This window comes from Leptosomus discolor, chromosome 5 (genome assembly GCF_034619465.1).
Source record: "Leptosomus discolor isolate bLepDis1 chromosome 5, bLepDis1.hap2, whole genome shotgun sequence".
Classification (NCBI taxonomy): Eukaryota; Metazoa; Chordata; class Aves; order Leptosomiformes; family Leptosomidae; genus Leptosomus; species Leptosomus discolor.
In genome coordinates this window covers 26,220,276-26,244,928 of record NC_141395.1, presented here as the reverse complement: position 1 = coordinate 26,244,928, position 24,653 = coordinate 26,220,276, and the positions used below count along the sequence as shown (strand labels likewise).

At 37.0% G+C, this 24,653-nt stretch overlaps 1 protein-coding gene across 1 annotated transcript in view; it reads left to right on the top strand.

Moving 5' to 3' along the window:
- The window catches only part of TTN (titin), a 236,887-nt gene that overhangs the window by 118,249 nt on the left and 93,985 nt on the right, over nucleotides 1-24,653 (top strand). Inside the window, exons 157-187 of the mRNA XM_086465971.1 lie at nucleotides 116-196; nucleotides 476-559; nucleotides 875-997; nucleotides 1,734-2,570; nucleotides 2,678-2,761; nucleotides 3,012-3,095; nucleotides 4,618-4,737; nucleotides 6,574-6,684; nucleotides 7,033-7,158; nucleotides 7,370-7,477; nucleotides 8,422-8,505; nucleotides 9,867-9,977; nucleotides 10,154-10,354; nucleotides 10,548-10,670; nucleotides 11,653-11,733; nucleotides 12,206-12,301; nucleotides 12,872-12,946; nucleotides 13,860-13,940; nucleotides 15,057-15,161; nucleotides 16,149-16,202; nucleotides 16,438-16,521; nucleotides 20,440-20,504; nucleotides 20,576-20,966; nucleotides 21,175-21,450; nucleotides 21,684-21,959; nucleotides 22,108-22,247; nucleotides 22,718-22,844; nucleotides 22,931-23,194; nucleotides 23,301-23,567; nucleotides 23,701-23,964; nucleotides 24,500-24,639. Of these exons, the coding sequence (XP_086322097.1) occupies nucleotides 116-196; nucleotides 476-559; nucleotides 875-997; nucleotides 1,734-2,570; nucleotides 2,678-2,761; nucleotides 3,012-3,095; nucleotides 4,618-4,737; nucleotides 6,574-6,684; nucleotides 7,033-7,158; nucleotides 7,370-7,477; nucleotides 8,422-8,505; nucleotides 9,867-9,977; nucleotides 10,154-10,354; nucleotides 10,548-10,670; nucleotides 11,653-11,733; nucleotides 12,206-12,301; nucleotides 12,872-12,946; nucleotides 13,860-13,940; nucleotides 15,057-15,161; nucleotides 16,149-16,202; nucleotides 16,438-16,521; nucleotides 20,440-20,504; nucleotides 20,576-20,966; nucleotides 21,175-21,450; nucleotides 21,684-21,959; nucleotides 22,108-22,247; nucleotides 22,718-22,844; nucleotides 22,931-23,194; nucleotides 23,301-23,567; nucleotides 23,701-23,964; nucleotides 24,500-24,639 (5,063 nt within the window). The remainder of the gene's footprint in view (nucleotides 1-115; nucleotides 197-475; nucleotides 560-874; nucleotides 998-1,733; nucleotides 2,571-2,677; nucleotides 2,762-3,011; nucleotides 3,096-4,617; nucleotides 4,738-6,573; nucleotides 6,685-7,032; nucleotides 7,159-7,369; nucleotides 7,478-8,421; nucleotides 8,506-9,866; nucleotides 9,978-10,153; nucleotides 10,355-10,547; nucleotides 10,671-11,652; nucleotides 11,734-12,205; nucleotides 12,302-12,871; nucleotides 12,947-13,859; nucleotides 13,941-15,056; nucleotides 15,162-16,148; nucleotides 16,203-16,437; nucleotides 16,522-20,439; nucleotides 20,505-20,575; nucleotides 20,967-21,174; nucleotides 21,451-21,683; nucleotides 21,960-22,107; nucleotides 22,248-22,717; nucleotides 22,845-22,930; nucleotides 23,195-23,300; nucleotides 23,568-23,700; nucleotides 23,965-24,499; nucleotides 24,640-24,653) is intronic.

Genomic DNA, 24,653 nt, shown 5'->3' with positions numbered 1-24,653 from the left:
TGTTATGTGAAAAAAATAGATCTTGGTAATCAGTGTTCTTACAAATGTTGTTCTGCTGTTATGCTTTAATGTTGTTTATGACATCTTATGGTAAAAGGTATTGATATTTTTCAAGTGCCTGAGGTACCAAAGAAAGTGGTCCCAGAAGAGGTTTCAGTTAAAGTACCGAAGAAACCCGAACCTCCACAAATTAAAGGTAACTGCTGTATACAATTAATGAAAGAAAAGCACTTAATTGTCTAGAGTACGTTCTTAACATATTGGTAAATTACTTTTACTATAAATGTTCTATAAAATATTTTTATTGTTCAAATTGTTTAAATCAGAGAGAGTTTTCTGCAGGCAAAGGAAAACGATATTCACATCCAAAACCATTGATGTTTTTGGTGTCCCTGAGTTTTACTTTTTCTTAGTCTTAATGCTGAACACATCTGCTTGAATTTCATGCAAATAAAGTTCATTACTTTCTTTAAAGCGCCTGAGATGCCCAAGAAAGTGGTTTCAGAAGAAAAAGTACACATTGAAGTTCCTAAAAAACCAGAACCTCCACCACCTAAAGGTACATGTTCAACACTGATAAACTTGCACAGAAATTTTAATGTTTCTCTAAATATTGTCTTTTTAAAATTTATGTTATCCTCTTTTTTTTATATTCTAATATATATAAATATTATAGATTGTGTTGTCTTCTTCACTTGTGAATAGCTCCCAGTAAGGAACAATGGCTATTAACAGTGTGCATCAAGCAATATGAAAAAAACATAGACTATTTATAAAGGGTTTTGCTTTTTTTATGATGCTGTTTCATGATGTTCACCTTTTTCATTCCTGTTCTTCAAATTCCTGAATGTAAAACAAATAAATATCTTTAAAGAACCTGAGGTGTTGAAGAAAGTTGCTCCAGAAAAGAAAATACCTGTGCCTAAAATACCAGAACCTGTGATTGTCCCAGAACCAGAGGCTGCACCTGAAGAACCAGAACCTCCACCAGAGGAAGGTAAATCTCAGTACTAATAAAATAACAAAAGCAGTATTTTTCCTCTTTTCTTTAACTTTGTGATTTTCCAGGCCTTCTGTTTTCTGAGATTCTAAATTATACTTGTTCTATGTATCTACATACGTGTGTGAAACAGACATACATGGGTCTTTCTGAAGAACAGTGACAAACCTTGGGTGTCTGAACTGCCTGCATTTTATACTTCGATTCTTCTTGCTATTTTAGATTATTCTTACCATTCTACCTGCCTGGGTTCATGAAAACAACCATAACTAATATCTTTAAAGTGATAATAGTAGAAGAAAAGAAAGTACCCATTCTTGTAGCTGACAGCAGAAGATACCAATACCAGAAGCTCCAGCAAGAAAAACTAGATGCATCACTGCTGATTCTTGAAAACCTCTTCAGCTTATTAGCTGCAATGTTATTAATATCTTTTGTCCTGTCTGTTCTGTTTATTATTATAATGGATTTTACTTATCATTTAAGTTACACTATCAGTGCACTTGCATGTGGGAGCATGAGGCTTAGGGTGAATGGAGGGTGTACATTTGAGAGAAAAGCCAAAATGTGGTATATTCATCATTTTAAAAGGTCAACATAAATGATTGATACCTGATGTGTTTTTAATATTTGCATTACAACTGTGGTTTTATGTTTTATAATTCACTTAAATTTGGTATGATTGTCAGTGCAGTTGTTAGATTTAGAACTAATATCTTTTATGTACATGAAGTGGCCAAGACAACTTTCCCAGAAAAGAAGGTAACTGTTCCAGTTTCCCGAAAACCAAAGCCCATTGCAGGACCCCCAAAACTGAAGCCTCAAGTGGTAGAACCTCAAGAACCAGAACCTGATAAAGTGGCCAGAAAACAAAAGCCTGTTGCGACACCTCAAAAAACAGAGTGTATTGTGACATCTGAGGAGCCTGAGACTGTTTTGACAACCCAGAAACCAGAATCTGTTGTGGCATCCCAAAAACCAGAGCGTGTTGTAATGTCTGAGAGACCAAAGTTTATTGTGGTACCTGAGAAACCCAAGCCTGATGTGGCACCTCAAAAATTAAAGCATGGTGTGATATCCCCAAAACAAAAGCCTGCTGTGGAACCACAAAAACCCGAGCCATTCATGACCCCTGAGGAACCTGAGCTCACTGTGGTGCCTGAGGAGTCAGAGACAGTTGTAGCAATCCAAAAATCAAAACATGTTGTGGTGCCCTCCAAAACAAAACCTTTTGTATCACCCCAAAAAATAGAGCTTGTTGTAGCACCTGAAGAAACAGAGTTTGTTGCAGATTTCCAAAAATCTATGCCTACTGCAGTTTCCAGAAAGTCAAAGCCTGTTGTGGCACCCTGCAAGCCAGAACCTGTCATGGTGCCTGAGGAACCAGAACCAATTTTAGCACCCCAAAAACTAAAGCCTTATACAGCACTTGGGAAACCAAAGCCTGAGGTGGCATCTGAGAAACCAGGACCTATTTTGGTACATGAAGAAGAACCACCACCAGCCGAGCTGGCTGAAAAGCAAGAGACTGTTGCTATACCTAAAAACCAAGCAGCTCCATGGTCTAAAGGTACCTCTTACCAATAGTATCTCTTTTCCTTCTCTTAAGTATACTATGTTTCACTGCTCATTTTAAAGCTTAATACATGTAACTAAAAGATACTAATATCTTTAAAGAGCCTGCAACGCCCGAAAAGGCTGTCCCAGAAGAGAAAATTTCCGTAGCTGTTTATGAAAAATCAGAACCTCCATCAGTCAGAGGTACATGTCATCATGAATACACAATAAACACACCTAATCTTCTTCTCTTAAGTGTTATCTTAACATCTTTTGTTCTATCATTTTGCATCTGAGGTTTTCAATGACACTTGCTAAACAAATTGCACTATGAGTGTGTGCCAAATTGTTACTTCACAACTTTTCTATCGCCCTCGTCCTCTGTGTTTCAGTCTCTGTACTTATATTGAGTTTTATTGTAATTGTAACATGAAATGCACTAATATCTTTGAAGTGTCTGAGGTGCCTGAGAGGGCTGTCCCAGAGAAGAAAGTTCCCATTGCTGTATGTAAAAAACCAGGAGCTCCACTTGCTAAAGGTACATATCAAGATAATTATCATCATAAGGAAGGGTTGTTTTGGTGTTTTTAAAAAATTAATCTCATTTTAAGTTGTTCTTTCACTGTATACTCTGATGTCTAAAATGTGAGAAACATATAACAACTATGAATTGCTGTGCAGGGGAGCCAAATGTTTCCTCAACTAAAACTATCCAAACTTTTGTTGAATATTTTATTTTTAGCATATTCAAAAAGTTCAGCGGGTAAGATTTGATTTCTTAGGCTATAGCAATAAATTAAGCAGGTGTGATGAACTCCTGTCTACCAATAAATGCCAAAACTTTATGGATGCTAGCAAGGCAATGGATGCATAAACCATTGTTCACATTATTAGTAGGAGGGTTCAGTACATTGTTTAGCAGGACTTGGCAGTGTTATGTTTATAGTTGGACTCAACAATCTTAAAGGTCTTTTCAATCTAAATGATTCTATGAAAAAGGATAAAATAAGCAGAAACTGAAGGTTTCAGCAGAGAGTAGCTGTTTCTGTACATAGAGCAAGATTAATCGCAAATATCTCTATTTTGTAGATATGTACAATTTGTTGCCATGGGTGGCATCATGGAGCAGAATCTTTTCTTTAAACTGTTAATTGTAATTTGCCTCTATTTCGGTCATATGCCAATATTCTCCAGTCTGTGATTTGTGAAGTTGTTACATTGCATAAACAGCACCAGAGAGCTATAAAGTTCCTGTGAACACCTAGTTCACTGAGCCTTGTAAGAGGCATATATTTTCTCGGATTAATAAGGATGAGAGACTTTATAATTGAAATACTAAAACATTATTCAAGATACTCTGAAACTGTACACACCATAGACTGATGCAGTGCTGCATCATTTCCTTTCCTTTAGAAAGTCCCAAGCACTGGTCAGAGAAGCAAACATTCCCTCTGCCACCAGATTATCTCCATCTGAAATATAATAACATTCCTTGAGTGAAGTACCACCTCACAGTGATGATATTTAAAGCATTTAAATAATTTAAATTACTACAAGAAGAAATAGTTATAAGCAGCACCTAGTGACTAAAATGGAAGCCAGAGCAGTTACAGGAAAGAATGTGTGAAGAAAAAAAAAAAAAAGAGAGAGAGAGGAAACATATAAAGTCAGAAAGAGGAAGATGAAGTCAACTTGAATGGCAGAATTAGTGATAATATTCAAGTGACAAGTAAAAAGATGTCAGAGATTGCCAAAACCAGCAGAGAACAAACAGTCATGAATGATACATGACTGATACTCAAATGCAGTAGGATTCCATAAATAAGCCTCTGACCAGCTGTTACAAAGAGGGCATATGTTTTCTACATTTCCACCTTGACTCAGAAATAGAAACTAAACACAGAATTTCCATCTCCTGCATGATGTATTTGACATCCTGGTCTTTCCACATGTTTGGAGCAAACTATAGCTGATGACTGAATGTAACCAGAGCACTTTCTCAAAGACAACTACGTGCATGTATTATTGATTCTTTTGTTCTTTCATATATACATCTGTAGTGCCAACAAAACTAAAATATACTAATATCTTTGAAGTGCCCAAGGTGCCCAAGAAAGGTGTTCTGGAAGAGCCCATACCTGCAACTGTGCCAAAAAAGCCAGAACCTGCACCTGTTCGAGGTACTTGTTACCCTGTGCGTCAGCCTGAGTGAGACTGTTTCTTACTGTCTTACAAGTTACTTCTGATGTCCATTATCCTGTGCATTTGTGATTACCTGTAATTTCTATGTTGTGTGCAGTGTACGAATTCTATCGTTAGAATGGCAAATACATAGGGAAAATGAGGGACTCTACCAACCTCTTTCATATATGTTCATAATCCAAAATTCTGAATATACATCAAAACTGATAAGATACATGGGAAAGGGCTTTCTAATTTGGATTTTTAGTGTAAACTTCATTTTGCCAAGAATCTAAAGTAATATAAATGGGGTTTTTACCCAAAGTATTTTCTTTAACCACTACCAACTGGCAACCTTGTCCTATTGCATGGTAGTAACAATCAGACACAATCATGACACAGCGATATTAAAAAACAGACAAAAAAGAAAGAAAAAAAAAACCAAATAAAAACTCATCAGTTCAGAAATTTTAAGCAGGAAAGCTAAGTTCAATGGACTGTGAAGGAACTAAAGTTGCTACAGGAAAAGAAGTCCCGAAGTAAAAAGAGGGACATACCTAGATAGGATAGTAGTATTTTAAGATTTGGGAATGTCTAATCTGGGCCTAGATCCCAAATAACATTTACTAACTCCAAACATGTTAGCAAATGCAGTGCTTATTCAAATACGTGGTATATCAGCATGGTCTCAGTTCTGTGGTCAAATTTCATATGAGAAAAACATATGGCTGTAGTCATACATTGATGTAACATTTTTCTGACCATCAGCTCATGGGGACACATGAAAGGGTGTTCTGCAAATCTGCTGTTCAATGGCACATAGTTATTATGTACAAGTCCACTGAATCCTCTGTATTACTACAGAACAGTTTGACATCACATGAAGAATGAGAGCAAGGAAACTTGCAATTTCTTGAAGAAGATGCAATTTCTAGTTGCAGGAGTACAGAAGCCTTGAAACCTCACTAAGTCAAATGCCCCCACATACTTATACTGTGAAGAGGTTGAAAAAACACAACAGAAATAGAGAGAAATAGTAATGATGATGGGATTTCTGTTCCTCACCCTGTCACTGCCCACACTGCTGAATGCAAAACACCAGCAGCTTCATGAGGAACGGCAACAGATAAGATACGAGCTGAGGTTGCTTCCAGGAAAAAGTCAGATCCCAGTGGGGATGAGAATGATGGTTTCTCCTCCCAGGGAGCAAAGGCTGCTGAGTACAGAGGGGAGTACCCTAATTCACACCTCACCCTCAAGTGGTGCCTAAAGATAGCCAACCGTTTTCTCACAGAACCTACCTGGCATCACCACTCTGTCCTTGTGCCTGTGTGTGGTTTTTTGTGTGTATATGCATCAGTGAGTGAGACAGACACGGGTCAATACCATGAGACCAGTTTAGTTACTTTCATGAGTGCATCTCTAGTTTACGTTTCATTGTTTGTCTTCCTGCTTAATGTATACAACTGACAGTTACTAATATCTTTGAAGCACCTGAGGTGCCCAGGAAGGCTGCTCGTGAGGAAAGACTACCTGTGGCCACTGCCAAAGCACCGGCGCTTCCAACACCCAGAGGTACCTGTCTTCATGGATAGCTTAGCAAATAACCTACTTGATCTTCTTCTCTTAAGCGTTGTCGCTACACTCTCTTGGCCTGTCTCGGTTTCCAAAAGGAGACTCTCAAGCTTGTGCATGCTGGGTAAATTGTGCCGCACGTATGTGTGAGGTTTTGAGCTGGCTGGTGTGAGGTTCTGTGTCTGTGTTGCCCTGGTTTTTGTTCCTGCTTGGCACGTGTTTTCGCCAATGCGAAGTCAAATGCACTAATATCTTTGAAGTGCCCGAGATGCCTGAGGCGGAGATCTCAGAAGAGGAAGAGGAGGAGGAAGCACCAGAAGAGATGGCACCAGTTGCTGAGCCTGAAGAGCCAGAAGGTCCTCCAGCTGAAGGTATATGGTGGTGTCCTAAAAAAGAGCCTGCCATGCCCTTCGGGTTGCTGCAGTAATGAGTGCCCTTTGCCCTTCTGCATTTTGTGGGGAGGGGTGAGCACGGCATTTGGTCGTGTTGTGTCTGTACGTGGCCTGTACATGCCTGCAGGAGAGGGTGGGGGCTCCTCAGCAAGTGCTCTCTCGTAAGCACATACTTTCATTCTTTGCTGCGAATAATCCATGTGAAGAAGGAATGGTTGTCTAAAGAGAAGTCCCTCATAATCTGTCAAGGGTTTACTTTGCTGCTTGCCATTTGGCTCTTTGCTGACCTTTAGCTCAGTCAAGTAAAAGGAACTAATATCTTTTAAGTGCCTGACGTGTCTGAGGAGGAAGAGTCGGAAGAGGAGGTGCCAGTGGTCATTCCCCCAAAGCCTGTGACTGTGCCCAAGAAACCTGTGGCTGTGCCAAAGAAACCAGAAGCTCCACAAGCTAAAGGTATTATCTTCTGCAGTGGAGTTGCTTTTTATTTTAGTGTATTGATTAATATTTGTTATGTGTCCTCTATCCCTTGCCTTTGCTGGGCCGATCTTTGTTTATAAGAGTAACTAACCAGTCACTAGAGAAATGTTACAGTGTCGGAAATATCTAAACTCTTTTATTTTATCGTAAGTGTTATGATCTTTTATAATTTTTTTTACTGTGAAAGTAAGAGGATATAATATCTTTAAAGTGCTCAAGGTGCCCAAGAAAGCTGCCCCGCAAGAAAAAACGCCCGTTGCTGTACCCAAAAAACCAGAAACACCAACAGCCAAAGGTACATGTCATCACTATTAGTATCATCATTAGAAACATCATGCTCTTCTAGACTTAAGTTGAACTAATTTCTATGGTGGTGACCTATAAGATACAGGTCCATAAGAAATAGCAAGTGCAATGTGGAGTGTCAAAAACATGGCAAAAAAACTAGATTCAATTACTTGAGAAATACCTGCAGCTTTCTGAACGTCTGTAGAGTTTAAGAATTAACATTTACTGAACGCTTAAACAGAATAACATCTTGTTCTGAAGAAGAGCCTGCAAATAAGTCTTCAGTTTAAAGAATGTAATGTTACGTCCCTGAATTTTCAAATAGACTGTATTGCTGGATGACAGCATCAGTATCAGTTCTCTGCCTCTTTAAAAGTTAAGGCCAGTATACATGAGATAGATTTGCTAGCAAAAGACTGGATATATCTACTGATGATTTTTTTAGCACATGAAAGGGTCACTGATATAATCCAAAACAGAAGAGAGGAAGCATGTATTTCTGTAAACAATAGAATCTAAAAGACAAGAAATGTGGAATACTGACAATTAAGAGGAGGTGTATAGAATGGAAATAATTGATTTTAAAAAAAGCAGTAATGATAAAGTAATTGTTACTTTCCTAAAAAAGTTATGTCACAATGACAAGGTAGTCTTGAATGGTAGGTGACAGATACTCAAATAAGCCTCTGACCAGCTGTTATAAAGAGGGCATACGTTTTCTGCATTTCCACCTTGACTCAGAAATAGAAACTAAACACAGAATTTCCATCTCCTGCATGATGTATTTGACATCCTGGTCTTTCCACATGTTTGAAACAAACCACAGCCGATGACTGAACATAACCAGAGCACTTTCTCAAAGACAACTGTGTGCATGTATTATTGATTTTCTTGTTGTTTCATATAAGTCTGTAGTGCCAACAAAACTAAAATATACTAATATCTTTGAAGTGCCCAAGGTGCCCAAGAAAGGTGTTCTGGAAGAGCCCATACCTGCAACTGTGCCAAAAAAGCCAGAATCTGCACCTGTTCGAGGTACCCGTTGCTCTGTGCATCAGCCTGAGTGAGACTGCTTCTTACTGTCTTACAAGTTACTTCTGATGTCCGTTATCCTGTGCATTTGTGATTTTGTATAAACCATCTAAATGATATTTTGAATTTACTGTTTTGTTTTTGTATTCTGGATCACCAGAGACTAAAATGTTTTATTTTAAAAACTGATCATAATTTTTTCAGCTTACTGCCCAATTTTTTTATCTTAAATCAACACAGTGAATGTCTCCATGACTCTTTTGACAGTCTCAGTTAGTGTATATGATAGACACGAATCTTTCAAAATGAAAAAACAATTTTTACTCAGAAATGCACAAATGAGGGCAGTAAGAAGTGACATTATATGAAGTGTTTAAAGAAAATGCTGATAATTTCAGAATTTATAATGAAGAATGAGTGGTTATAAAATCCAATGAACCATACATGCTGTGGAAGTTGCCACAGTGAAATGAAAGTTGAGGCAAGAGAGCTACATAGGATAAGAAAATATATCAATAAAAAGAAAAACACTAAAAAAAGGAATGCAAATGGAGAAGAACAGAAATAGGGAAAGAAGAATAATGAGTTCCTCACCCTGTCACTGCCCACACTGCTGAATGCAAAACACCAGCAGCTTCATGAGGAACGGCAACAGATAAGATACGAGCTGAGGTTGCTTCCAGGAAAAAGTCAGATCCCAGTGGGGATGAGAATGATGGTTTCTCCTCCCAGGGAGCAAAGGCTGCTGAGTACAGAGGGGAGTACCCTAATTCACACCTCACCCTCAAGTGGTGCCTAAAGATAGCCAACCGTTTTCTCACAGAACCTACCTGGCATCACCACTCTGTCCTTGTGCCTGTGTGTGGTTTTTTGTGTGTATATGCATCAGTGAGTGAGACAGACACGGGTCAATACCATGAGACCAGTTTAGTTACTTTCATGAGTGCATCTCTAGTTTACGTTTCATTGTTTGTCTTCCTGCTTAATGTATACAACTGACAGTTACTAATATCTTTGAAGCACCTGAGGTGCCCAGGAAGGCTGCTCGTGAGGAAAGACTACCTGTGGCCACTGCCAAAGCACCGGCGCTTCCAACACCCAGAGGTACCTGTCTTCATGGATAGCTTAGCAAATAACCTACTTGATCTTCTTCTCTTAAGCGTTGTCGCTACACTCTCTTGGCCTGTCTCGGTTTCCAAAAGGAGACTCTCAAGCTTGTGCATGCTGGGTAAATTGTGCCGCACGTATGTGTGAGGTTTTGAGCTGGCTGGTGTGAGGTTCTGTGTCTGTGTTGCCCTGGTTTTTGTTCCTGCTTGGCACGTGTTTTCGCCAATGCGAAGTCAAATGCACTAATATCTTTGAAGTGCCCGAGATGCCTGAGGCGGAGATCTCAGAAGAGGAAGAGGAGGAGGAAGCACCAGAAGAGATGGCACCAGTTGCTGAGCCTGAAGAGCCAGAAGGTCCTCCAGCTGAAGGTATATGGTGGTGTCCTAAAAAAGAGCCTGCCATGCCCTTCGGGTTGCTGCAGTAATGAGTGCCCTTTGCCCTTCTGCATTTTGTGGGGAGGGGTGAGCACAGCATTTGGTCGTGTTGTGTCTGCACATGCCTGTCCTTTAGCTCAGTCAAGTAAAAGGAACTAATATCTTTTAAGTGCCTGACGTGGCTCAGGAGGAAGAGCCAGAACAGGAAGTGCCAGTGGTCGTTCCGCCAAAGCCTGTGGCTGTGCCCAGGAAACCTCTGGCTGTGCCAAAGAAACCTGTGGTTGTGCCCAAGGAACCAGAGCCTGCGGCTGTACCTAAAACACCGGAGCCTGTGTCTGTCCTTAAAAAACATCAAGTTCCCTCATTTAAAGGTACATACGTCAGAGCCTGAGTTTCTCCTTTTCTTTGTTCTCTGAATATTTTTTCCCTTTTTTCACAGTGCTTAGGTATCTGAGTGAATAATCTGTCATGTAAAGTTTTATGCTTCATGTTTTGAATGCCGTACTCTTTTTAGTCATTTCGCTTTTCACTATGGTATGTGTATATATGTTTCTTAATGTTCAGAAAAATTAAAATTTACTAATATCTTTAAAGCACCTGAAGTGCCAGAGAGAACTGTCCCAGAAGAGAAAGTGCCTCTTACAACACCTAAAAAGCCAGAATTTATAAAACCTCCTCCAACCAAAGGTATATATTGCCAGGAGGCATCTCCTGAGAATAAATGTTTTCTATTCTTGTCACTTTTCTTTATTCATAACTGAGTCTATAAAATGTGTCAGTTGTGTAGACTACCTTGGGAAAGACTGGAGTACAGTCTTTCATGGTTATGGCCTCTGTTACTGTGATTTTCTGTTTCCTAGATGTCTCTGCATTTTTTATGTTTAATATGTACATTTATATACATGCAAGTAAAAGGAACTAATATTTTTTAAAGTGCCTGAGGTGCCAAAGAAACCTGTCCCAGAGGAGAAAGTACCTGTTGCTGTTCCTAAAATACCTGAATCGCTACCAACTGAAGGTATATGCCATCATAGCTGTTACTGTAAGGGCAATCCTTTGTCCTGTTCTTCCAAACATAAGCTTTGAAATAGATTTTGTCCTTTTTTTCCGTTGTAATGTTTGTAAATTGCTCACCTCATTTCTTAGAGGAGATCAGTCTATAGTTCTTGTATCTACTGTTACATTTTTGTATTTGCAAGTAAAATATCCATTTCAAAATTAAATATTTTCAAGTGATATATGGTCCTACACAGGATATTACTAAAAAAAATGGGTCTGCCTATAAGATAATAATAAATTCCCACTGAAGTTGAGTTTCTTAAAACCTAGTATTTATAATGCTGTTATAATCTTAAATTAATTGAGAGCACTGAAGTTTTTATTCTTCCCAGTTACAATGACTCATCCCCAAATTTAATATTTAGTTTATATTATATGCATAAAAAATACCATCCTTCACACAACCCTGGTTCATTCTTACTTAGAAAGAGTAGTTTTTCGAAACCATGCATTAACTACAAAAGTAAGAGATACTGAGTGATTACTTATCCTAATGTGTATTTGTCTGTGTCTATTGGGGTATCTTTCGTTTTACTGCTGTCTTCATAATTGTTCATGTGAAACGATCTTATCATTGGAAACTTACACCAGTTGTCAATATTCTTTAAAGAATATGAAATAAAGGAGATTGAGCCTGAAGAAGCAGAAGAAATTCCTGTTGCAGAAGTAGAAGGAGCTTTATCAGTTGAAGGTATACAAAGTACCTACCTAGAGGCTGCTGGACACCTTTCTTTCATTACTGTGCAGTTTTTTTCTTGCTCTGTCGTTCTTCGCACATGTATGTTGTAGGTCTCTGTGTAATTCTGCCTCTGTTACTATGTTTTAGAAATTAGTTCTGATCCCTTAATTCTAAGTACAACATACAGATTATTTTAAATGCTTTCACTTTGTTTCTTGTCAACAATAGTCGTCCCGTCATTTGATTTCCTACCTTTGTTCTCATGTTATTAACATGCTTTTTTAAGTCAGCTTGACTATCTGTATTGTGTGCATGCTACAAAGCAATAGCCTAAGGTTCTTTCATACTCCCATTTAGTTCCATGAGATTTTTTTCACTGGCTTCTTTGGAAACGGAAAATTATCACCTTTACATTTGTACAGTACTCTTCACATAACTAGTGTGGTAGTAAATTTATACTAAATGTGCCTAATGTTATTTAAAGAGCCAGAATCTAAAAAGAAGATCCCTGAAAAGCGAAAACCACGACCACCTACTCCACCAAAAGAAGACATTAAATTGGCCAAAGAACTACTTAAAGGTATAATCTTCTGAAGCCACAATTAAGAGTGGGAACTCAAGCATATAATCCTTTTAAATTATACTGATGAATCTTGAAAAGCATGCTTTTAAACATATCAATTTGGGTCTTTTTTTTTCTTTTCTAATTTATTATCACTCTAATGGTGCACCCTGCTAATGCTCAGTCCCTTATGATTTTTCACCAGTATTACGCCAAGTTGATTTACATGGGTTCTTTTCAATAGTTACGGAAAAAATCACTTTATTAAAGATCTTAACCAAGTTAACATATTTTTCTATCCTTAACATAATTCTTCTATCTTTAACATAATTCTTCTATCTTTAACATGTTCTTACAAATGAAAAGAATCCCCAGAAGTAATTTGTTAATGGGTTTCAGATCAACTGTGCTTCCTACAGATCATCTGACTTCTTCTAAACAGTTAATCAGCCAGAATCTTAGTTTTGCAGCTCTTGTCTCTCTATTACATCAATAGTATTAAATAGTTGTTTGGATTTTTTAGAAAGTTCTTTCCTTTTTTTGAATCTAATGATGTGTGTGATAAAATTCAAACAATTTTCTTTAAAGCTCCTGAATCAAGGAAGAAAGTTGTGACTGCAAAACCTGGTGAGCCTCCAAAATTGGAACCCCCACCTGCTAAAGGTACATAGCTAATATAAGAATCTTACCTAAATTAAGCATTTCATAAGCCAGGAGTTGTAGTTCTTGGTATCTTCTTCTTTAATTTGCTCAGAAATATCAAAAAGCTGCCTATGTTAGATTATGCTCAACAGTGGCCTCCAGTCCTGGATGTTTATGTTCACGTTATATTTATGTCCACTTTAATCTCCCATCATGCAATTCATGAGGTGCAAGAGGCAGAATCACAGAAGAGTGAGAGAGGTTTTGAGTTTTCTCATTTGTGTAGATGCTCAGTTTGGTTCTTTGCTTAGGAAGAAAACAGATAACACAGTTTAAACATACATGTATTGTTCAAATATACTTAGTTTATTATTTGTCTGAAATGTAGTTTAGTTTTGTGAGAGGACACCTTCCAGAGATGGAGATGAATAATGAATTGAGCAAGGCACTTTACAAGTGCTCCCTTACATTTTTCATTATGTACTGGATCTATAACACAAGCTAAGCAGTGAACATCTCTTCTTAATGCTGTTCCAAGTTCAGAAATTAAAGTAACTAGATCCTTATGAGCATCACAAATAGTTCAGATTAATAGGCGTGTAACATAAGCCTGTAATGAAAGAGGAAAAGGAGATTAAAATGTTACTATGACAAATATTTTGAATACATAACTCTTATAATTTTGTAAAACCATTTTCTCTTTTGTTGATTTATACAAAAATTTCCTCTTATGCATAAGCATAGAAGACAAAAGTGCGCAAATAATATAGAAAAAGTATTAAAACTATCAACTTCAATCTCAGCACTTTTTCCTTTGCTGTATTGTTCAGTAGTGGACCAGCATTTGATTTGTGTGTTTGTGATGGTTAATTGTTGCTTAGTTCTTACTACTGTTCTGAACCTGTAATAAAATCTGAAATAATATTCTTTTAAGTGCCTGGACTTGTAAAGAAACCTCGCAGAGTAATTCCTGAAGTTACTCCTCCACCAAAAGAAGAAGTTGTTTTGAAAAGAGGTATAGTAACTGTTTTAAAAAACCCAGCATATTAATATTCCCCTATGTACCATTGTTTTATGTGTGCGGTATGGAAAATCACATGAACAAATTACTACTTGTTATTTCTTGGGGAAAGCATCTATAGTTGCAGGGATGAAGTGGGGATATCCTGACAATCTGTCAGATACGAAGGATCTGCAATGAAAACAGAGCAAACCACTGAAAATCTGGTTCCTTATAACCTTTTTATTTTCCTGTAAAGCCTATATGAGAGTTGACAGTTTTCCACTGTCTTCAGTTTCTGCACCCCTAAAGATTTTCCAGTGACAGTGTAAATGTTATTAAAATCACATGTAGCATATGTATTCTCTTTTATGATTTCCTTAGAAGTACTGCCCAGATCACAGAACACCATAGTACTATAGGGCATCAGTACCCTTTCCAGCAAAGTCTGGAGTCTTCTAAATTGTTGCTTAGAAAAAAGGAAGCATTAATTCTAACTCTCTTTGAAATACCACAGTGAGATGATTCTGTACCTTGCAGCCAAACTTCAGATTTCAGACAACGTAATAATATATATTCAGTTTTTCAGATGACAGACTCGTTGGATATCCAAGTTGGATATCTAATAGGACAAAAATAAGTTAAAGTAAAATGAAAGACATTGTATAAATTTGAGCTCTTCAAATATAAATCTTGAAGAATAAATCTTGTTGTCTCACTGAAGCCAATAGTTTGATCCATAGTGCTGCATTTTGTCCCTAAGAATCATCTGTAACTGCATTTACTAATGCATAATTTTTTATAGTAAGTCATCATTTAAATATGGTAAGAAATATATTGTAAGTTATAAGAAATTTTATTCCATCATAGACAGTTAACATTGATATCTTTCCTCTCAGATGGACTACTCTTAATAAAACCATCTTTCTGCTCTAGATGACTTTGAATCTTAAAAGGCTTTCAGAATATTATCTTGAATAACTACACAAAATCTTCCATTTATACGGAACTATATATTTTATATTCCTGTTTCTTCATGATTGTTGATATATTTTTAATCTTTTGTCTTTTGACCATCTTACTCTTTTGTTTACCTGTGCTTTAAAACCTGAAATTTCTTTTCTTTTAAAGTTCTTAAAAAGAAACCAGAAGAGGAAGAACCTAAACCAGAAAAAGAACCTAAACCAGAAATTAAACCAGTACCTACACCAGTAGAAAAAGTTAAGAAACCTGAAGGTACTAGATTACATTCAAATCTATCTGGTAAACTATAATTTTTTAAAAAAAAATTAAATCCCACTTTTAAGTAGTATTGTCTGAAATTCAGGAATGAAAGTGAAATTTTAAAAGTTGGCTTACATTAACCTAATTGTGTAAAGTAAAGCTTTGCTGAAAGCACAACCAAATTTGACATACACATTTGGGTCTGAATTCTGCATTTTGGGATTGTTTGTCAATCTTCACTGTGTATAGAAGAGAACTTTACGAATATTTCATAGTACTGATAAAAATGTAACTACGGTGAAACACTTAATCCAAGCATTCTTTTAGATAACGTTTTGCAAATATTTGTCCCTCTGTCCATTTAGCGTCTCTAATTTATTCAAATCTCACTCTTAAAAATACATATTCCTAAACCTTATGAACATCTGAAACTGTTTATGTTTTAAAAGAATGAAAACTTTTAAATACAGTGCAGATAATTGTATTTAGAGGTTCAATGCTTTTCAATATGTCTTACAAAACAAAAATGGTATTTTAAAGTCCCAGAAGTTCCTAAGAAGAAAACTGAGATACCTGTCATAAAAAAAGAGGAGAAACATGTGCCTGAACTGCCAAAAGGTACAGATGTGTGGTGCTCTTTTTGCTTATTGCAGCAACTACATTATATTCATTGCTGAATATTATGCTATATTAACCTAGTGCATTACTATTATCCTGTCTGTCCATGACTATTGTGTCATGATTAACCACCTTGCGGTCTTCTGGATTTCTTGTTGTCTTTAATTCTTCAGTACTTGAAAAATTCATCTTTTTTCCATTGTATCTTGCTTTACAAGAGTTCATCTCAAGTTAATTTCTTGCTTTCTGGCTAAGTAAAATATAAAACAAATTCTGTCTTGGATTAACCCTGTCTGTATTACTGCTTCTAATTTTAATGTTCAATGGGGTTACAAAACATGTAAATTAACCTATTTGTAATTGTTGTGTTTGAAATGCCAGAACCTAAGCAAGCAGCTATCCCACTTCCTGGGCCTGAACCTAAACCTGCAGTAGGTAAGAATTCTGTAGTCATGAATACCAGTGCAGCCTTTCTTGTGCATCTAGTATTTTCCATTCAGAGATTTCTGGCTAAAAGGACGTTAAACAAATGTCTTTAGTATTACTAAGGCTGGAACATTCATACAATTTACAGAACTCATTAAGGGTCATCGTACTTAAAACAAAATTATTTATTAAAACAAAATTATTTATTAATACAAATACATAAGAACTTTTTTTTTCTCTACAGCTCTAAAATCTCCAAAACCAGCAGCAGAACCAGCACCAGCTGTTACTACTCCAGTGACAGTCCCAGTGGTTGGAAAGAAAGCAGGTATTTACATTTATTCTGTGCTATTTATAGGGTTTTTCTCTCTGAGATAACTAAATATATTAAGGATAATGAGAATGAAAAGTTGTACAATCATATAACTCATTCATTCCAGGAAGATTTGAGGTCCTATTCAAGGATCTTGCTATTCTAGATACTGTCACCTAATCTAAAAGACGAGTGTCTTTGACATAGCATAGGGATGAATCTGTGTTCTTGTTTCTCGATGGTGATATGTGTGACTTTATTTACTGTCATACTATGAAATTTGGGTATTCTGTTGGTTTCTTGTTGTTATGTCCTGATGTATGTCTTGTGAACGGCATCTTTTATTTTCTGTATAGCAAAAGGAAGGTTACACATTTCTAAACAGTTTTTGCATTGTTTGGTGTCCTGCTTTTGATCTGTTATTGAAGTCCTGTGGGAAAGTGGCAGAGGTGTCAAAAAACTAGAGAGTTGCTACTTTCACTTGACACGCTTAGGACCCCGGATCACACCCTGCTGTGAAAAAAGAACTGTGAAGAGTCCAGTTCCTCTGAAGCACCCTGAGCCTGAAGTCCATCCGTACAGCTGATGTATCTGCTGCTTGCCCATCATTCAAAGGGTCTCAAGTTCCAGTATAGCTCAGATTTTGGGCACTTGAGAAGCTTAATCATGAACGTCCCTTGGTCATTGATTTGGTGATGTAGCCAGGCCTGCAGCTGCATAACTAACCCATTTTATATAGGTGGTCAGATAAGCCTTAGAAAGCTGTTATTTTCTGTTACTTTTTGGATTTTAATCAGCAAACTAGTGGGACGATACTATGTACCATAATAGTGGTTTACTTAGCTCTTCTATACTGTTTGTGTGTGCCATTCTTTCTTTTGTTTTTTTATTGTGTTGTGAGTTTTCTGTTGTGTGAAGAAAAAGTGTTCTATGTTCATTTTATTTCAGGTCTAGCTGGAAATTTTGTCTTAAAATATATTTTTCCTGACGCTTATTCTTATGGATTTTAACTCTGTAAATTACCTGTGAAACCTTTATAGCTGCAGAAAAGCCTGATGCACCATCTGTACTAAAGCATAGAGATAAAATGCCCCCAGTGGAAGAAGAAAAGCCCGAGTCAATTGTATTAAAGAAGATACCAGTTGAGAAACGCTTGCATGTAAAAGAACGAGTAAGTCCTAAGGAGACAGTTCTGGACATTCAGACAGTAGAGCCACTTGAGTTTAAAATCTCACTGGAAACAGCTGATGGAATACTGAAGCCAAAGGGAGATAAGCAGGAGAAAGTGGATCTTAAATATTTTATCCTGGCTCCTGAAGAAGAGGAGCCAGAAATGACACCTATAGTTCCAAGAAAGACTATCCTTACAGATGAGAAAGTAGATGTTGCAATAGATAACATTACTTATGCAAAGGATGAACCACCACTACCTGATGAGGAATTGAAATTTATTTCTGAAGCATCTGAACACGGAGAAAGAGATTCTGGGGAAGAAAAGGGAGATGAAATTAAAATGATTGTTCATAGGGAAGGTACCGTAGAGAAAGTCTCTGACAAGTTTAGTGTTCTTCATGAAGGAAAGATTCCTGTGCATGAAAAAGAAGAGGAGATTGAGTCAACTTATGTACCTAAACATGTGCACAGGAAGTCATATGAGCCCAGGGACCACAAAAGTCTTCTAGGAAAAGAAAGAAAATCAAAAATCAGTTTGGAACATGAAGAATTTCTCATTAAAGATAAAACTTCATTTGCAAAGTATGTCAGAGAGGCAGGAATAGCTGAAACTCCTCTCCTTAGAAGTGAAGAAGAGAGAGGAGGTTTTACTCTAGAGAAATCTGAAGTTCCTCTTGGAGAATCCATGGAGTGTGGCATACAAAATAAAACTCAATGGAGGAAAACATCTGGTACCACAGTAGCTGAAATTCCTATAGACAAGATTCTTAATAAAGAAGCAAAGAAAATGGAAACTATTCAAGATGATAAGAATCTGGACTTTACATCAGCAGAACTACATTCCTTAGACCTGTCTGAGGAGAGTGAAGCAGCATTGGGAAAAGATGCTGACCTACAACACCCCACTGAAGATGAGGATGTTCCCGCAGAAAAAACTTACATAATCTTTAAACCGCCTGTTCTTAAGCCAGAAGTAGCGGAAAGGAAAGCAAGAGAAAAATATTCTGTGGAGGAAGAAGTTCATTATGAGGAGGGTTCAGGACGACTGTTGACTGAGAAAACACTCCTAAGCGATAAAAAAACAGGCAAAAAGATTATACCAGGGAAGGAAGAGAAAATTACATTCAGCACCCACTTAAAAAAAGACAAAATTAGACAGTCAAATGCCCCTGAAAAGCTGCCTGTGGAAAAAGAAGAATTTGATACAGTAATTACAGGAGAAGGAATGGAAGGTGAAGATTCCATAGGAGCACATGGAAAGGGAGTCAGAGACGAAATAGTTGACAGATCTGAGTCAGTAAAGAACGTTCCTATTCAGCCACCAGGGAGTCAAGATAAAAAACAATTTGAAGAAATTCATACTATTCAGGATGAATGTAAGGAAACTCAAGCTCTCAAAAGCAGCAAAGATAAAACTGAAGAAACGACATCTTCTTTGACTGTGGAAGAAGCGAAGCTTTCGGGAAAAGAACTTCTAGTGACAGAAGGTACATCAGGTGAAAAAACATCAGCTAAACATGGCATTGGAAAAAGCACATCTGATACCAGGAAAAAAGAGAAGGGAATGCTTTCAAACAAAATACAATCAAGTAAAGGAATCCCTGCAAATGGAGAAGTTACTTACTCCTCAAGCATAGGTAAGGCAACTCCCAAGAAAGCAGGAGAGAAAGAATACTGGAGATCAGAACCTGCTTGTATGATTAAGCAGGTCAGTAGACTTTCGAGTGAGAACAGGAATATGGATGCACCTGGAGAATCATGTGAAGTTCTGGATGTTCCTGCAAAGTGTCATGTAAAGCGAGGTGAGGAAGACAGCTGCCAAATTCTTCCATGAAGTGCTTGTACTATTTGCTTCAGGAGAATATCATTTGCCATTGTGATGTTTGTTTTCATTCTTTAACACTCTTCACATTTCCATCTAGTCTGTCAGCCGACTGTATTGGCATTCAGCTGCTCTTCACATGTTTGTCTTACCTGTCTTTACATACATCTGTGTGATCAATGTTCATTGTCTTAGTTATACACTTTTATAAGATTGTATAAATCATGTTGTGTGCCATGATCTTATCAGAAAAACTCACACATTTTTTCAACTATTCATTTTTCCATCCACTGCAATAAAATCTGTCCTGCATTTCATTCATATCATTCTCCATTAAAAGTATCTTTTATATTTCCTTTCACAAAATGATGATGAGAAGCAGCATAGCACAGGAAATGTTTTCAAAAGTCTGTGATGATTCTTCACAAGTGGAGCAAACAACAGAACATCCCTCACTAGTGAGAGTATCACATTTTCCTGAAACATATATTTAATATATACAACCTATATTGTTGTCATCTTTGTTAGTAAAATGATTTTTCTTAAAAAACCCATGTAATTTGTAATAGTACATAAGCTGTTTTGGTTGACAAAATAGGTGGATATTGATCAAGGGCCTAATTGTGAGTAACACATCAGGGAATGGCAGAATTTTACAGAATAATGGCCAGGATAATAAAACGAGGAACTAGAAGCTCCTAAGCCGCTCCCCACTGCTGAATATGTGGCTTTCACATGCTTCAAGATATTCAACTTAACATTGAGATATAGACAATATAAGTTGTATAAATATAAATGTATGTTTAGATTTTCCTCCCCTTGTATGTGTAGATAGCTGAAGGAAGAGAAATTCTGATTTTTAAAAGAAATTTTTATCTTAATTTTAGTGTGTATTTTTATTTAACTACATTACTAATAATATTGCTGTTCCACTTCAGAGGCCAAGCCGCCAAAAGAAGAAACTCCTAAGGGTATCAGTCCAGTCAAAGGTAGGATACTAAAAGTCAATACCTACAAGCAAAAGTGATAAATCAAGATTAGTTTACTCATTTCTGAATTCGAATTACAGCCAAGAAGACACCTTCCCCAGCAGATGCAGAAAGAAGGAAACTGAGGCCAGGCAGTGGTGGTGAAAAACCTCCTGAAGAGCCTCCATTCACTTACCAACTCAAGGCTGTACCACTGAAGTTTGTCAAGGAGATGAAAGATATAGTTCTAACAGAAGCTGAATCTGTTGGGTCTTCTGCAATCTTTGAAGTCCTTATTTCACCATCTACTGCGATTACCAGCTGGATGAAAGATGGAAGTAACATCCGAGAGAGCCCGAAACACAAGTTTATTGCTGATGGCAAAGATAGGAAGCTGCACATTATTGATGTCCAGCTGTCAGATGCTGGTGAATATACTTGTGTATTACGACTGGGGAACAAAGAGAAGACCTCTACAGCCAAACTCATTGTTGAAGGTATTCCCTGTTTCAAGTTTATCAAAAATTTGAAGGTTAGCTCCCCAAGCTAGAAGTACTGATACTTTGTGAAATTATAGTGGTTGGTAGGTGCATCTTTTTGTTTCCATCAATCATATACACACATATTGGTTTAATATGTAAGGCATTTCTGCATCACGCCTTCTGTATATAAATGAGACAAATCAAAACGCTGTGTTTCCCACAGAACTCCCAGTGCGGTTTGTGAAAACTCTTGAAGAAGAAGTCACTGTGGTTAAAAGCCAGCCACTGTACTTGACGTGTGAGCTTAACAAAGAAAGAAGTGTGGTGTGGAGGAAGGATGGGAAGATTATCAAAGACAAGCCGGGGAAATTTGCTCTGGGCATTATTGGTTTGTCACATTCCCTCACAATCACTGATTCAGACGACGCTGATGCTGGCACTTACACTGTTACTGTGGAAGACTCTGAGCTGTCATGCTCATCTTGTGTTAAGGTAGTAGGTAAGCAATCAAAATCGCATTCTCCTTTCTCTGTAGGACACTTGGGCTGTTTTAAAACTAGGAAAGCTTTTTCTCATAGTATTACAATATAAATGTACAGATAAGACTTTTTGCAGCTATTAAAATCTTCTTTTAATACAAAATCTGTTAGTCTTATTTCTTCTATTTATGACCCATCTATTTGTAGTAAATGTCTGCTAAACTGTATTTTTATATAACTTTTTGTCATGCAGAAGTGATAAGAGACTGGTTAGTAAAACCCATAAGAGACCAGCATGTGAAACCAAAAGGAACAGCTACTTTCACCTGTGACATTGTAAAGGATACACCAAATTTTAAATGGTTCAAAGGAGATGAGGAAATCCCTGCTGAACCAACTGACAAGACAGAAATCTTGAAGGAAGGAAATAAAATTTTCCTGAAAATCAAGAATGCTGGCCCCGCAGATATTGGGGAATATTCTGTGGAAGTTGAAGGTCGCAGATACCCAGCTAAACTGACCCTTGGTGGTAAGGAAGCTTTTGTTGGTATTATGTTTAATCAGCTCATAGGACAATGTTCAAAAACCTCTAAACAAACAAAATAAGTAATCTGAATTATTATAAAGCTCTATCAAAACTTGACCTAATTATAGACATATTCATTTGTGCCTTCTAGAACGTGAAGTTGAACTTCTGAAGCCATTAGAAGATGTTACAGTTTATGAGAAAGAAACAGCAAACTTTGATACAGAAATATCTGAGGAAGATATTCCTGGTGAATGGAAGCTGAAAGGAGAAATCCTGAGACCCTCACCTGTAAGCATCCTTGATTTTCACAACACAATTTATTTAAATTAAACACTGTGGACAGGTTCCCTTGAGTCTTTATGGTAAGATCTTCACAGGTCTGTCATTAGTCCAGAATGTAGAAAGGCTAAACATGGTGATTAAAAAACCCTGGTTCTGTAAGTAAGAATTACATGTTATAAAAGCTAAGTTTTGAAAGGTTTCATTTTCTCAAATGATTACAGCACATTATTCAGACAATAATAAAAATATCATACATACAGTACTAGGAATTATATTGACATTTAAAAGAAGTGTGGAATGGTGAAGAAATGTACTCCATTTTTTTAATGTTGAGTAAAAGTGTTAACTTTCCTTGAAAAGCAATTCCAGTCTTTCTATCTGACTCTTTGCTGTGTATATTTATAGAATCACTTTAGTAAAAATACTTAGCAGTAGGTCATTTGCATTTTATTTACCAAAGTGCGTCATCTCTCCAGACATGTGAAATCAAAGCTGAAGGAGGAAAACGCTTCCTAACCTTGCACAAAGTCAAGTTAGAACAAGCTGGTGAAGTCCTTTACCAGGCACTTAATGCAGTTACTACAGCTATCTTAACAGTGAAAGGTAAGATGCACCACAGAGTATGATATCAACTTAAACAGAGTTCACACGGAGCACATTACAAATGATGTACCCTGTTTTGCTTCCAGAAATTGAACTGGATTTTGCTGTGCCCCTAAAAGATGTTACTGTCCCTGAGAGGCGCCAAGCAAGGTTTGAATGTGTCCTTACCAGAGAAGCCAATGTTATATGGTCTAAGGGCACTGATATACTCAAGATTGGAGAAAAATTTGACATCATTGCAGATGGAAAGAAGCATATTCTTGTAATCAATGATTCTCAGTTTGATGATGAGGGAGAATACACTGCTGAAGTTGATGGTAAGAAGAGCACAGCAAGACTGTTTGTGGAAGGCAAGTATCTTCTTATGAACAATAAAAAATTAAAAATAGATAAAGAAGATGTCTTTTAGATATACATTAGCTTTTTTCTGATGGTATTTATGTGTCTACATTACAGGTGTGAGGCTGAAGTTCATCTCACCTCTACAGGATCAAACAGTCAAAGAAGGGGAAACAGCTCACTTTCAGTTTGAGCTTTCCCATGAAGGCATGCCAGTGAAATGGTACAAAAATGACAAGAGACTGCACACAAGCAGAACAGTTTTTATTACTTCAGAAGGCAAAGTTCATAAACTGGAAATGAGAGAAGTAACACTTGATGATATCTCCGAAATAAAGGCCGTAGTCAAGGACTTGAACACACAAGCAAACCTCAAAGTCTTAGGTAATTACATAGTTTAAAATATGTTACATAATGTGTATAAACAATTTTTATAAGTAGAAAGTGACAACATATTGATGTTTTAGTAAATTTATATTACTAATTTACTGTTTTATATCCACTATGACTTCTGTAGAGGCCGATCCATATTTCACTGTGAAATTACAAGACTACAGTGCTGTGGAGAAAGATGATATTATTCTGGAGTGTGAACTTAGCAAAGATGTGCCAGTAAAATGGTACAAAGATGGTGAAGAACTAGTAGCTTCTAACAGAATTTCCATAAAAACGGATGGTTTGCGTCGTATCCTGAAGATCAAGAAGGCTACAGAGAGTGATAAGGGTGTTTATGAGTGTGACTGTGGAACTGACAAGACAAATGCTAATGTCAGCGTTGAGCGTAAGTTATTGTGCCTTGGCTAAGGGAAAGTATTGAAACCTCTATAAAATGGCGTAGACAGACAGACACTCTCTAGAGTACAACACCAAATGTACATTTAGAAAACATGCGGTTATGATAAATAGCTGAAATATCTAGATTTACATTATTGACAGTATTTACAGGAGACGATGTATCTTAAGATATACAAATGGCTGTTGTAAAGACAGTGATGATCAATTGTTCTCTATGTCTATTTCCAGTCAGGAAAAAAAGCAGTTAGTTTAATTCACTGTAACAGATATCTGGGTTAATTATGAGGAAAAATATTCTTACTAAAAATAATTAAACTTTCAGACATATTACAGAAGGAGGTTGTAAACTGACGAAACTTGCAGCTTTTTAAAAAGAGGTTAAATAAATATTTATCAGTCATAGCATTTGAATGCCTTAAAGAAGGAATAGGGAGAGGGTTGAGATTCCTTCCAGTTTTACATTTCTATGGTACAAAATGTCTGAGTAAACAGATGTGAACTTTTGGGGTTTTTTATTTCAGCTCGCTTAATTAAAGTGGAGCGCCCACTGTATGGAGTGGAAGTGTTTGTTGGTGAAACAGCACGTTTTGAAATTGAAATTTCTGAGCCTGATGTCCGTCCTGTATGGAAGCTAAAGGGAGAAACCCTAACACCTTCACCTGTAAGGCTTCTTTA